The sequence below is a fragment of the Zootoca vivipara genome, chromosome 1 (assembly GCF_963506605.1).
Source record: "Zootoca vivipara chromosome 1, rZooViv1.1, whole genome shotgun sequence".
Lineage (NCBI taxonomy): Eukaryota > Metazoa > Chordata > Lepidosauria > Squamata > Lacertidae > Zootoca > Zootoca vivipara.
Window position 1 is genome coordinate 71,123,742 of NC_083276.1, and position 13,687 is coordinate 71,137,428.

The 13,687-nt window shown below is 41.5% G+C and overlaps 1 protein-coding gene across 5 annotated transcripts in view; it reads left to right on the forward strand.

Annotated features, from left to right (window-relative positions):
* Positions 1-13,687, forward strand: part of NCR3LG1 (natural killer cell cytotoxicity receptor 3 ligand 1) — a 21,777-nt gene continuing 8,090 nt past the window's right edge. For 4 of the 5 annotated variants that reach the window (XM_060275993.1, XM_060275997.1, XM_060276001.1 and 1 more), the window contains exons 1-6: positions 1-1,865; positions 6,686-7,036; positions 7,974-8,300; positions 9,511-9,606; positions 12,280-12,720; positions 13,185-13,499. In XM_060275993.1, coding sequence (XP_060131976.1) covers positions 1,586-1,865; positions 6,686-7,036; positions 7,974-8,300; positions 9,511-9,606; positions 12,280-12,720; positions 13,185-13,499 — 1,810 coding nt within the window. In that variant the 5' untranslated portion in view covers positions 1-1,585. The other variant, XM_060276006.1, reaches the window with a different exon arrangement.

Here is a 13,687-nt window from a genome sequence, read left to right on the forward strand (position 1 = left end):
CATGGCTGTGTATGGGCCAGGCTATTCAAACTACTCCATCATTTAAAATGCTGATAAGTGGCTATGGCCATGCTGAATGCAGATGACATCAGGCACAACCAATGTATCTGGAAGAATTAAAATAAGGTTCATTTAGTATTACTAATCTAACATTAAAAATGAATCTGCAACTGATTAGCTTCTGTTTAATTGTTTTATAAACAAATCTTATGCTTGGGACTTTCCCCCACCCCCAAGTATAAAACTATGACACAAAAAGTATTACCAAGTTGCAATCCTAACCACTTGCCTGGGGGCAAGCCCCATTAAATTGAGTACTGACTTCTGAGTAGACATAGTTGCTGTTTTTGTATGGGGACAGAGAGCTTGGCAAAGATTGTTCACTTCCCTTGGTAAGGAAAAATTCCTATCCTGCAAAGTTTTCAGATCAGAACTCAGTGATGGAGCGCATGGTTTGCATGGTGAAATTCCCAGGTTTAATCATTGTCTCCCCAGCTAAAAGAAATTAGTCCTAAACTTGGTATAAGAGACAATTTCATTGGTTTGGTGCTTCATTCTTAAATGCATTTTGTTCAAAGTATTGTTCATTAGTTTTTAGTGCCACTTATTTCTCTAAAAAGGAATATTTAGGATGGTGGCCCAAGTCTCATGAAGGTTGTTTTTTAACTCCATTTTGTTTTATGACATGGAGACTATGTTCCCTTGTCCTTCACCCTGCCTCACATTGAAACTTTTCAGCAAGAGTTCTTTGGCACATAGAAAGCCATTGCCCATCTAGCTCTGTACAGGCAATGTCTCTCCCAGTCCTACCTGGAGATGCTGGGGGTTGAGCCTGGGACCTTCCACCTGCAAAGAAGATGCTCTGGGCTACTGCCCTCCCAACAGATGCATAGGTACATATCTCTGTTATTTCCAGTGCAATACTGTATTTGTATGAAGAATGTTGTTTCACCCTTACTTTGTATACATTAGGTATAAATCAGATTAAATTGAGTTTATAGTCAGTTGCTTTGGGTCCTCTATGACCATCTTCTTCCAGTGATTGTTGTGGCTGAATTATGTTTGGCAGAATTAAAAACAACAACAACACTAGATCATAAACAAGGATGCTTAACATTTAGTATTATATTTATTACATTTATTAGTTGGTTACTACAGAAAATGTGTTGAAGCAACAAACAACTGTAGAAAAACACAGAGATTATTTGTTGTCAATGTGAGACAATAAACCAGAAGCCTATGGGGGAAGTGAGACTTGGAGCATGAATTGATTACTCAGGGGGCTATGGGTTGAGATTTTATTTAAACTCAAGATTAGGCTTAAATTGAGCTGTCAACCATTAGTTAGATTTGCTGAGGTGCTGCGCCCGTTTGGTTTTCTGTTTACCTTCTATATTTCAACCCGGCTTACTCGCTCTCCTCAGCTGCCTGAGAAATGAGGATTTCTTTTGACGCTACGGATACAGGCTTCGAAAGTTTATTGCCTAGTACTCAGCTGCGTACAGGAGCTGTTTCTTGGTCGGAGTTTTTATTTATTTATTTATCCCAGTTTAACTACTCAAGCTGTTGAAGTTGACTTTTGACCATGCGAAGCTTCCGTGCGATTTTAAGTTTCGCGGTCGCCCCCTGTCCACTATCTGCGTCAGGTCCAAATACAACCAAAGCTCACAATATCATAAGCGAAAGCGAAATCTTTCATAGGAGAAAGCCATTTCCAGGAACCTGCCGAGTCCTTCGCGAGGAAGGAAAGGGCAGCGCCTCACCAGCGAGACCCATGGATCGGGGAGGTGGGTTGGCGGCCCGCAGGTGCCTCCTGCTCGTCTTCTCGGTGTTCCTCCGTGGCGTCGTCATCCTCCAGCCGGCAGGTAAAGAGAGCGGGCGAGAGGCAAGACTCGAAGCCGCGAGGGGCGTCGCTGCTGCTGCTGCTGCTGCTAAACTAAACTAAACTAAACTAAACTAGACTGCTCGGCAGCCGCAGGGCGACTCGCTCCGAGAGTTTGGCTCCTGCTTGCGGGGAGAGAGAGCGGAGGGCGCTTTCGCCCCGGTGGAAACAAGTGGAAGGAGAGCTAGTAGGGGAGCTGGGTGGGGCAGCACAGGCCAACCACTTCCCCTCTCTTGGAGAAGCGAGTTTTGTGACAAAGGGCGAGGCGGACCGGACGCTAACTTTCCTCCGTGGAAAGCCCAGCTCTTCCTTGCGCCTCTTCCTAGCGCCCGCTAGGCCCGATAATATACAGTTGTGCTTTTGAGACTAGGGAGTTTTCTCTAAGTATTTCAGGGGCATGGACTGGAGCCATAACGCGTGTGGAAGGAGAGAGAAACCCTTAACGGAATCCAGATTGGACATCCGGCGTCTTCAACTTGCATTGGGGAAGCGGGAGAAACCACCCCCTATTGGTTTCAACGGGAGTTTCCCTCTCGGTGTGCTAATTTCTAGCGCTTGAGGAGAAATCCCTGAGAGCAGAGTGTTAAATCCGCCAACCAGCTGCGTTACCGTCTGGATCAGGCATCCCCAAACTGCGGCCCTCCAGATGTTTTGGCCTACAATTCCCATGATCCCTAGGTAACAGGACCAGTGGTCAGGGATGATGGGAATTGTAGTCCAAAACATCTGGAGGGCCGAAGTTTGGGGATGCCTGGTCTGGATCCTCGTGAGGCACGTTATCGTTATTTTTATTAACTAAATTTCTATACTGTACTGCCCTTCATCCGAGGATCACAGAGCTGCTTACAATATAAAAACACAAAAATACATAACATAGTAACAAACTGAAGCAATAACCCCCTCACAGGTCATATAGATGGTGTGGGAGAAGAGGAATGTTTTTGCCTGGCGCATGAACGTAGCCAAGGAGGGGGGTAAAACAATAGAAATACTTAACTGGGCAATCACGTTGGTTCTGCCCACTAACAAAAGTCCTGCCCCTCAACACAATTATTATCCATTTCTGCATGGCCTGGCACCTAAAGATGTGTCACAAAGGCACCAGGCAATCCTTCCTGGGGAGAGCATTCCACAAGTGGGGAACCACCACAGAAACGGGCTGTTGCCAACCTCCAGACTTCTCACAGAGGGGACACACGAAAAAGAGCCACAGGTGACAATTGCAGGGTCTGGGTTGGTTCCTATGGGGAGAGGCAGCCCTTGAGGTATTGCAGTCCTGAGTCATTTAAGGCTTTATAGGTCAAAACCAGCCTTTCAAATTGGGCTCAGATACTAATTGGCAGCCAGTGCAGTTGGGCTAGGATTGGTATAATATGCTCAAACTGTCTTGCCCTGGTGAGCAACACCTGGAGTTTCTGAACCATCCTCAGGGGCACCCCCACTTATAACATGTTGCAGTCATCTAATCTAGAGGTTACTAGAGGATAGGCAACAAAAGTTAGACTGTACCTGTCCAGATAGGGGCACAGCAGCAGGAGCTGATGGAAGGCACTCTGTGCCACTTGGGGCCACCTGAGCCTCAGGTGACAGCAGTGAATCTAGAAGCACCTCCAAGCTGCATACCCACTCCTTCAGAGGGAGTGTAAACCCATCAGGAGTTTTGGAAATTTGTGTAAAAATGAACAAGCCTTCATTCCTGGCTAAAATGTGGCCCTTTGGCATGCTATTGACCAGGGGTAGGCAACCTAAGGCCCAAGGGCCGGATGCGGCCCAATCGCCTTCTCAATCCGGCCCGCAGACGGTCCGGGAATCAGTGTGTTTTTACATGAGTAGAATGTGTCCTTTTATTTAAAATGCATCTTTGGGTTATTTGTGGCACATAGGAATTCGTTCATATTTTTTTCCAAAATATAGTCTGGCCCACCACATGGTCTGAGGGACGGTGGACCAGCCCATGGCTGAAAAAGGTTGCTGAGCCCTGCTGTTGACTTTCCAGAAGCCCTAACTCAGCAACAGGAAATTCTCTGGCCTCTAGATGGCACTGTGAACCCCAGAAAAACAGTTCAAGTTGAGAAAGTCAAAGAAAAAAACAAGTCGTTAAATTAAAAAATCCTCAAACCAGAGCAACAGCCTAATAACAGTTAGTGACAGGACATCAGCTCGATCTTTTCATTGCTAAAAACAATATAGGCTACACAAACATAAATGAAATATAGAAAAAGAAAGGGATCCTCAACATTTTGCCATTGTCTATCCTAAAGTATTATTGACTGCCCATTCCTTAGTGTTAAAGATTTGAGTGAAGTTCACAGGTGAAATATAGGAGACTATGGTTTTTGTCTTTATTTTTTGGCAAGGTGTGTGCGTGCTGCAAAAGAGAGCATGTGATCTCTTTTGCAAGGGAAACTATGAGTGGGCAGTGAGTTCCTAACAAGTGTTCATTCAGCAAAACAGACACTTGTGTTCCCATCCCAAATGACTGTAGACACCTGTTTAGGGGAAGAAACACCCCAAATTATTATCCATTTCTGCATATGCTGTATCAACAGGAATAATTTCTTAAGGCTATCTAATTCATTCTCAAAACTATTCTGTGATGAAGGGCATTGTTACTCCAGTTTTAGAGATGAGATATGAGAGGAAGTAAAATTCCTAAAGCCAAACAGAGAGTTTTCATATCCAAGTAAGAATGTTTCTTCTGGGGTGTGTGTGTGTGTATAACGTAAGGCTGTCATCACACAGCTTCTACTGGATGATTTGTAGTGCCTCATCACAATCCTGGATGTGCATGACATCAGGGCAGGGGAGGGAGCAAAAGAGAAGGCAGAAAATAGACACAGAAGCAAAAGGTGGTTTAAAACAACAGCAGGGGTGGAGAACAAAGGGGGGAAGTGGCTATTTTAAACTGGCAAGAGGTTTGAATAAAGTGAGCAGGAAGGGGAAATAGCATTTTAAAACAAGGTTTGAGACTTGAGTACAGAGAGAAGGCAGTTAAAGAAAGGCTCTGTTGTGCTAGCTTCTCTGTACCTATCTGTACGATTTCTCTTTGCTAAAAGTGTTTTGTTTTGTTTTTTTAAAACCAACCCCTTAGTATCCTTCCACCACTCCTTTACTCAATCTTCTGCTTAAAAGCCACAGAATCTTTTGCAGTAAGTATAAGCACTTGGCATTTTCCTCAGAAACAGGCTGGTAACCAGTGAATATATTTTAATAACATATTCAAAATAACCAGTCACATTTATAGCCAGAGTCAGAAGGCTATATCCCAGCAGGCTGCACAACCACTTGACAGAACATGTCTTTCTTCCCTTCACATCTGTGCTTGGCCTAAATTAGACAGACTGCAAGTTTGGAAAAAGTTTGCAACTTTATTCTGCTTGAGACAACTTAACTGTTTTACTAAAGCAAGTGTAACCAACATGATGCCTTGCAAATGTGGCTGGGAACCAGCTCCCATCAGCCCTAGCCAGCTATGCCAACAGCCATGGATGGTGGGAGACAAGCAACATCTGGAGGGCACCACGCTGTCTACTCTTGTGTTAAAGAATTCATTGAGTCACAAAATCCCCTCTAGCAAGGGGCATCTTGCTCACTCATGTTGTAAAAAGTTGCAGAGTAATAAACAGTGTAATGTTGTACACGCAGATCCTGCTATCCACCCACTTGTTATCCACCAGTTCACTTATCCAAACATAAAGAATTATGCCCAAACCTTGCTATACACTTTGCAGCTTCAGATATCTGAGCAACTGGAGCTTGCCCACTTCCTTACTTGTTGTGCTTTGCTGGTTGGCGGCAGCCATTTTTGAGCAGAAACCACGGTGAGAGAGAGAGATCAGACAAATCCCTTTTCCTTTTCCTCTTGCTGGTTGACTGCAACCATTTTGAGAAGAAACCATGGCAGGAGGGGGAGAGAGAGCACTGATTCCCATAGCAATTAATAGACAATGTTAGCCCAATACTTACTTAATGAACAATTTCCAGGGAATGCATTGTGGGTGGATAGTGGGACCTGCATGTATAGGAAGATGAATGTGTAGATAAACCTGGTTTAAGAAAGATGATTAGGTACTTTCCAACTATCTGATTTCTGCATTCAGGGGTAGTCAGTGTGGTGCTCTCCAACTGTTTTGGATTATGACTCCCACCATCCCTGACTGCTGCCCATACTGGCTAGGGCCAGTGGGAGTTGCAGTCCACATCATCGGAGAACACCAGGTTGGCTACCACTGATTTATATTATATGGGAGGAACTCAACATTGCACCCTTCTGGTCATTCAGCGCAAGCATTTCTGATTGCCAGGTAGTACAACCCCCCTCTCCTCCTCCACCTGTGCAGGGTTTTTTCCCAACCCTCCAGAGCAATCTCAGCTATAGCATCCATGACAGAAGGCCATCCAACCTCTGCTTAAAAACCCCCAAGGAAGGAGAGTGCACAACCTCCCTAGGGAGACCAGTCGTTCGTGACTGGTCTTAACTGTCAGGGGTCTTTTACCTTTTTAGGCTAAGGCAATTTCTGTGTCAGTTTAGGAAAAAACCTCCTGTTTCGCTTATTTTTCAACTGATTGGACTTATTTTGGTATCAAAGTAAAGGTAATTGTGATCTCTTTCAAAATAAGGTATAAAATAAGGTATCAAAATGGTATTAAGTGCCACAGAAAAGGGCCACCGACCATTCAATGGGAAACAAAAAGCTATTTTGTTTCCCATACATGTAATATGGGCAGTGATGAATCATAGCCTCCTGCTGTTAGAAAGGTCAAAAGACTATTTGCAATAATGCTATTTTTTTCTTTATGAAGAATCTCTGAAAGTGACAATGGAAAGTCGGATGGTGGCGGTCTTGGATATAGATGTGATGATACCATGTGAGATCTCTGAATACAGTACTCCAGAGCTAAAGATCACAAACATTGCTGTTGAGTGGTATTGGAAGGCCTCTTCCAAGGAAGTGGAAAATATAGTATACACCATTGTTTCTGGAGTGCCTACATCTTATAGAAACGGTGCAAGAATGGATGAAAGTGAACTAAAAAAAGGCAATGCTGCACTTTTCCTCCCCCAAATACAGATTAGTGAAGAAGGAATATACAGATGTTCTGTGACTGTCACCCCAGTTTCAGATGAAGGAACCACTGTTCTAGAGTTAATTGGTAAGTATTTATGTTGTACAAGTTTGTAGAAAACTTACAGAGAACGAACTTGTACATTTCAGAATTTCCCGGTAGTTTTAAGGTCTAAGTAAGCATTATATAAGGAAATGTATGTGATATCACCCATCATTAGAGAAAAGTCACTTTGCAAGACAGTAATTTAGAACAGAGAACTATGGGGGTGGGGTGCTTAGTCCTTTTCGCCAAGCACCAAAATACATTCCAAGCTGCTTCAGTCCCCCCCCCCCGTGGGAGATGCAGGTTCTAAATTGTAATAATCCTATGTATGTATACCAGTGAAATTTGTTCTGTATCCTTCAGTGTCAAAATGCTATGAATAAATAGCAACAAAAATAACAAAGCAGAGGAAGAAAAAAAAATACCTTCATATCAATGGTGGGGAAAAATAAACCAGCTGGTATTTTGAAGGACCTGGGAACATAAAATGCCCCTCCAGGTCCGCCATGTACTTTTCTGCTTTTTCCATCCAGTTGTGCAGAGTCGCTCGTAACTCTAGTTTTGCCCAGTTTTGGTATTCTCCTGGAGTCCTTTCTTCAACTCTTTCCCTCCACCATTATTTCCCCCCAAGTTCGTTCTTGTTCATTTCTATTACCACCAAGGCTCTTGACCAGCCTTCCCTCCTTCCCACCCATAGCTCATAGCTCCTCTTGACCCACAAAACACCTTCCTCAGGACTTCTCTTCTGTGCCTCTTGCCCCAACATTCTCCTTCTACTTAAATAACCCTCACCCCAGGTTTTTAGTTTAGACCATGTCCTTCTGAGAAATCAGGAGTATCATCTATGACTTTCACTTCAACTTGTATTGGATTTTAAGTGCTCTTTGTTGGTTTGGAAACCAGTTTTTGTCTGAAAAAACTGTATAAAAATGCAGCAAAACCAGGAAAGAAATTGACACTTTTTATTATCTCCATGCAGCTCAGCCTTCTATAAAGCTGTCTCCCAGGACAGTTGAACTAGAAAATGGCAAGGAGAAGACCCTGTCATGTACAGTGAATAAATTCTATCCTCTTTCGATTGAGGTTCATTGGGAGAAAAAATCTGAACATGGCAATAATGAAGTTGTACCTGCAGATGATATTTGCACAGGGGTACCTGTGAAAAATGGAGATGGCACTTTCAATGTAACCAGTAAACTGGGGCTACAACCATCTTTACAGGATAATGGAAATGTCTATAGTTGTGTTGTGGGACACAAATCATTTTCCATACGGCAGGCCTTCAATGCCACTTTGATAGTAACAGGTATTCCTTCTGTTGACCTTTTCTGCCTGTGTGTGTGTGTGTGTGTGTGTGTGTAATAGTGGCATAGCTGCCAAGTTCTCCCTTTTTTTTTAAGGAAAATTCCCTTATGCTGAATAGGCTTCCTCGTGAGAAAAGGGAAAACTTGGCAGCTATGAATAGTGGGTCACATCCAACTGGTGTACTTCCATGAGTGTAGGGGCTTTTGATCCAGAAGGAGAGGGGATATTTGCCCACACACCCTGGAGCCTTCAGCAATTTCCACTAATTCTGCCCTATGTTCTGAAATGTTCTCCTTTCTCCAAAGATTCATATTGTACTTACAAATGCATTAGTCTTTGGGACTTCCATGCAGGGGCATCACAAGGAAAGGGATAAAAAATATTGTAATGCCTTTATACAAATCTATGGGAATCTTGTGTACAGTTCTAGTCGCTGCATCTCAAAAAGATTATTGTGGAGCTGGGAAAGGTGCACGAAAAGGGCAACCAAAAATGATATTAGGGATGGAACAACTCCTTAATGAGAAAAGGTTATGGCACTTGGGGCTTTTTTTTAAAGGCAAATACGAGGAAGGGACATGTTAGAATTGTTTAAAATTATGTGTGATATGGATGGAAGTTGGTTCTCCATTAACACAATATGGGATCATCCAGTGAAGTTGACTGGTGAGAGGTTCAGGACAGACAGAAAGAAGTACTTTTTCATGCAACACATGCTTAAGTTACAAAATTTGCTGCCATGTAGTGGTCTGTTGATGGCCATTAGCTAAAATGGGTTTACAATAAAAAAATTCCTTCAGTAGCACCTTAAAGACCAACTAAGTTTATATTTTGGTATGAGCTTTTGTGTGCATACACACTTCTTCAGATACAATGTGATTGGACACAATTGTGTACTATAAGCCCACCAATGGCTACCTCCAATATCAGAGGTGGCATGCCTCTGAACAGAACTTTCTGGCAAACGACAACGTGAGAGGTCTTTATGTCCGGTCTGGAAACCTTATAGTCATGCTAAATCAAATTAGTTTTTGGGCTGCTCCAGCAGGACTTTTCTTATGTGCAGTTGGAATAAATGAGGCTAAAATGACTTTGCCACAATTGAGCAGCTGAATATGAAATATTACTTGTCATCAAAAGGTTGCAACAAGGCTGAAACATTTTGCTATTTTGTGTGATAAGTAACAAGAACAATTTTTCTCTCTTTACAGAACCACCACCAAATTTTATCTGGTTGGCCGTGATACTTGTTTTATTATTACTTGGTATGATTCCTGTAATTCTGTACATCAAGTACTTTAAGAAAAGTAAGTAATGGGAAGCATTTAATTAATTAATTTATTAATTTTTTAAAATTAAGATAATTCTATACTATTCATCAAAGGTGGTTAAGGGTGGTTTACAAAAATAGATTAATATGAAACATAATACAGGCACGTATTCATTATTATTAAAGTAAAATTAGTATTTTTGTGAAATCTTAATCTTTGGTAAACTTAGGTCTGAAATGACAGTATTCAAAAAGTCCTAGGCACCAGTACACCAGGCACAAAAAAATCTTGCTTGTGGTTAAGAATTTTGACTAAGTTTTCTTTTAAGTGGCTAAGATTTCTTTGCTGAATCAATTAGGGAAGGGCCATACCTCAGTGATAGAGCATCTGTTTTGCATGTAAGAGGTCCTAACTGGTTAGTTCTAGCTTCAGCACTATCTTGGAGATGGATGGCTATCAGTGACAGAGTGGTGGCCCCAGATTTATCTGCTCACTAGAAAAGACTCATGGAGTCTATACAACTGAAGCTACTATTTGACATTGCAAGTACTCAATTAGCAACCAATAACATCCACATAAAATAAGTCCTGGAAGAGACCTTGAAGGTCATTTAGTCCAAGCCCCTGTCACAGATAAAGCACCCTTTCTCAGCTCTTTTGCTTCATTCTACATGATACAGAAATAGCACACTGTGCAAGATTCTTAATTCAGGACTACAAAGCTAACCAAAATCCTTGGGTGGGATATGTACAAAAGGAGTAAGAAGGAATGCTTAATCTGTGGCTACCCTGCACTGAGTGGGGAGTGGGGAGTTGGACTGGATGATTAAGGTGTTAAGGAATATAGCTAGTGTGTTAATTCCATTAGTGAGGAAAAAGCTGACTCACTCTGATTCATTTCCAAAATGCATCTGACTCAATTTTACTTCTTTATCAGTTTACTGGGCAGATTTGGTTGCCATGTGTCCTCTTATTCCAGGACACGTCCTCTTTTTCACGGGTAAAATTTCTGTCCAGGTGGATTTTTAAAATTTCCCCAAATGTCTCTGGCTATACTTTCTGGATGAGACATAGACTTGTTTTCCTCTTCTCTTCCCCTGTCCCCCTCAGCATTATATCACAGCATCTATATCCTACATATAGTAGAGGTATTTGAAATGAAAGTTGTCATAGTGTCCTCTTTGTTGCTCTTCAAAATATGGCTACCTTAGTAAGCATGTTACTCTGTGTATAAAATGGCTTGGATTAGACAGTATTGGTTGTGGGTTGGTGGCTGTTATCAGGAAGGAGTGAGTCATTGTGAAACACTTTGAGGAGAGCTCATCTGAAAAGAAGGCTTGGGGGATTGTCAGTCTTCAGGACTCTGGAGAACTCTAAGCTGTTGCAGGACTCTCTGTAAATTGACTTAGAACTTGCATGTGGATTTTGCTCAGCAAGGATTTTGAATTACACAAACCCCTCTGGGACCAAAGATAGAAAAGCCTTTGTGTAACCTGTATATAGTGTGTAAATATAGAGTGTGTATTTTGTGTGTGTCAGGTAAAACAACTGCTTAAACAAGAACTGTTTTGGGTTGGTGAGCTAAGCAACTTTACTGAAGCTTCCAGGGCACACACACAGAGAGCAAGATATATAGATTGAAGATAGCACCCCCTATACGGTTCTTTTAAACTCTTATTATTCTGTGGGAAAGGTACACATAGCCAGTACACTTCCATCCGTTATGTGTTAATGGGTACTCATAACATATCATGGTGGCTTCTGCTTAAGCCGGAACTAATCACAACATAGGATATCTACTCATATCCATCCATATTGTCTAAATAACACCTCTGTTGAGGGTGTGACCTTTAACAGCTGCAAAAACCAGCATTTTGGAGCTTGAGAGAACATGAAACTTAATACAATACATTAAGTTGTTTTTGTTCACTGAACTGTCACTATTTAATGTCTTATTGCCACAGAGGAATTATGGAAGGAATGATCTTCCAAATCAGAAAGATTCTTTTTGCAAATTCATTTGCTGCAAAAATCTTTTTAAAATCCCTGCTCCTACCTTCTGGCTTTCTATCATATCACCCCCAACACTTGAAAGCTAAACAGTCTTTGTTAAACTGGCTTCTTAAGTATGGCTGTTGCTATACTCAACTGAACCTCAAACAAACTCTTCCTAGTCTCATGGAGGCTTCATCCAGGACTGTCTTTTTCTTCCAGTTATGCTTTACCTGATCTGCACTGCAAGCAGTCTAGATAGGGATTGTGCCACTTGATCTTTGATACAGCATCTTGCATACATTGTTCTTCACCACGTAGCAGTCACTGGCATTTGCAATAGACTGAATGTGATAATTACAAAAAGGAAAAATTCAGTCATACCTCAGTTTAAGTATGCTTCGGTTTGAGTACTTTCAGTTGAAGTACTCCGCGGACCCGTCTGGAACGGATTACTCCACTTTCCATTACTTTCAATGGGAAAGTTCGCTTCAGGTTAAGTACGCTTCAGGTTAAGTACAGACTTCCTGAACCAATTGTGTACTTAAACCGAGGTACCACTGTAATGCTTTGTTGTAAACTGCAGTAAGAATGTTCCTCTTACAGATGACTTGTTATAATAGTGTCAGTTGAAACACTGCTACAAGTTTCTACACCTGAAGTTCTTCTTGAAACACTCATTTGTGAGTGTTTTTGTTTTTTGTTTTGTTCTTTATAGTTCAACCAGGGAAATTTTCAGCAATTAAAAATAAAGAATTGAAACATTTGGAAGAAACACTGGTGGTGTTCTTGCTGCAAGGCTTTCGTCCAAAGCGTTTAGAAATAGTTTTTTTCTTAAAACTCCCAAGCTGGAATGAAAAACAGGAAATATACTCTTGGAATACTATGACAGCCAGCAATCCTGAACACGGAGAAGATACACCTCTTATCATCACTGGAAAAGGAGAAGAAAGTTCTGATCTTGTCATGAAGTTGAAGACCATGTTTACTTTTGATCCAACTTTGCAAGTAAAACAAAGGCGCACTTTTGACGTTTCCTGCAGTGTCAACATAGTTCCAGATGTAAAGCTGCTGAAGGAGTTTGAACTTACACTTGAAGTTAGACACGAGGCCTTCCCAGATTGTTTGTCTACTGAAACAATATCATTTAAAGTCATAGGTAAGTAGGAAATATGGGCTGAAATGATCACTTAGAATAATACTATTTCACTGGCTATTATAAGAATTCTGTCAACAGATGAAAGGTGAGAGAGCTGCATGAATGCAATGGGATACTTTCTGCTGCCATAGCCAATGATGATACATAAAGGGAAACAATGCAGGATTGTAGCTAAACTCTTTGATCAGTCTACAAAAAGTGAATGATAAGATGGGAAAGCAGCATAGGTGGCTTGTGTGGAGATTATTTCTCTTAAACACGTTCAGTTTGACTAGTTCCTTATAACTTGTGAGCTCATACAAAGGGCGAAGTGATGACCTTTAAAGCATTTCATGGTATAAGGCCTGCATGGGATTCAGATCAGAAATTCATATGTGGACAAAAGAAAGTCCATACTTATTATCTTCTCCTGTTGCATTCTACTTACTAATAATATCACTTTTTTGGTATTTATTTATTTACAGAATGTACTCCCAAAGTCTCCAAATTTGAATGTGAGCCTCCTGTACCAGAGTGTGGGAAAATCATCACATTATCTTGTTTAGTAGAAGATTTCTGCCCACGGGAGTGTGGCATTTGTTGGCTAAGAGGCAATAATGAGCCTTTGGATGCTACAAGTAACACAGAGAAGCCACAGCTGGACCCAGTGTCAAATCTGTATTGCAAGAAAAGCAGAGTATCCTTTATACCTCAACCAGAAGACCACGCGGTAGATTTTATTGTTCAAATCAACCATTGTCAAAAAGTTATAAGACATAGTTACCCACTCCTGTTAAAAGGTGAGTACTTGGCAAGTTCTTCTGCAATGAACAACTACTTGTGCTTCCTGTCTAAATAGTTTATATAAAACTGGAGATACACAATTGAGTTGTTTCCTGTATCTGTATTTGTTGTGGGTCTTTGATCACTTGTAGTGAAAGAGATCACTTTTATCTCTTTGTCATTAGGTGATGCTATCGTGGGTTTG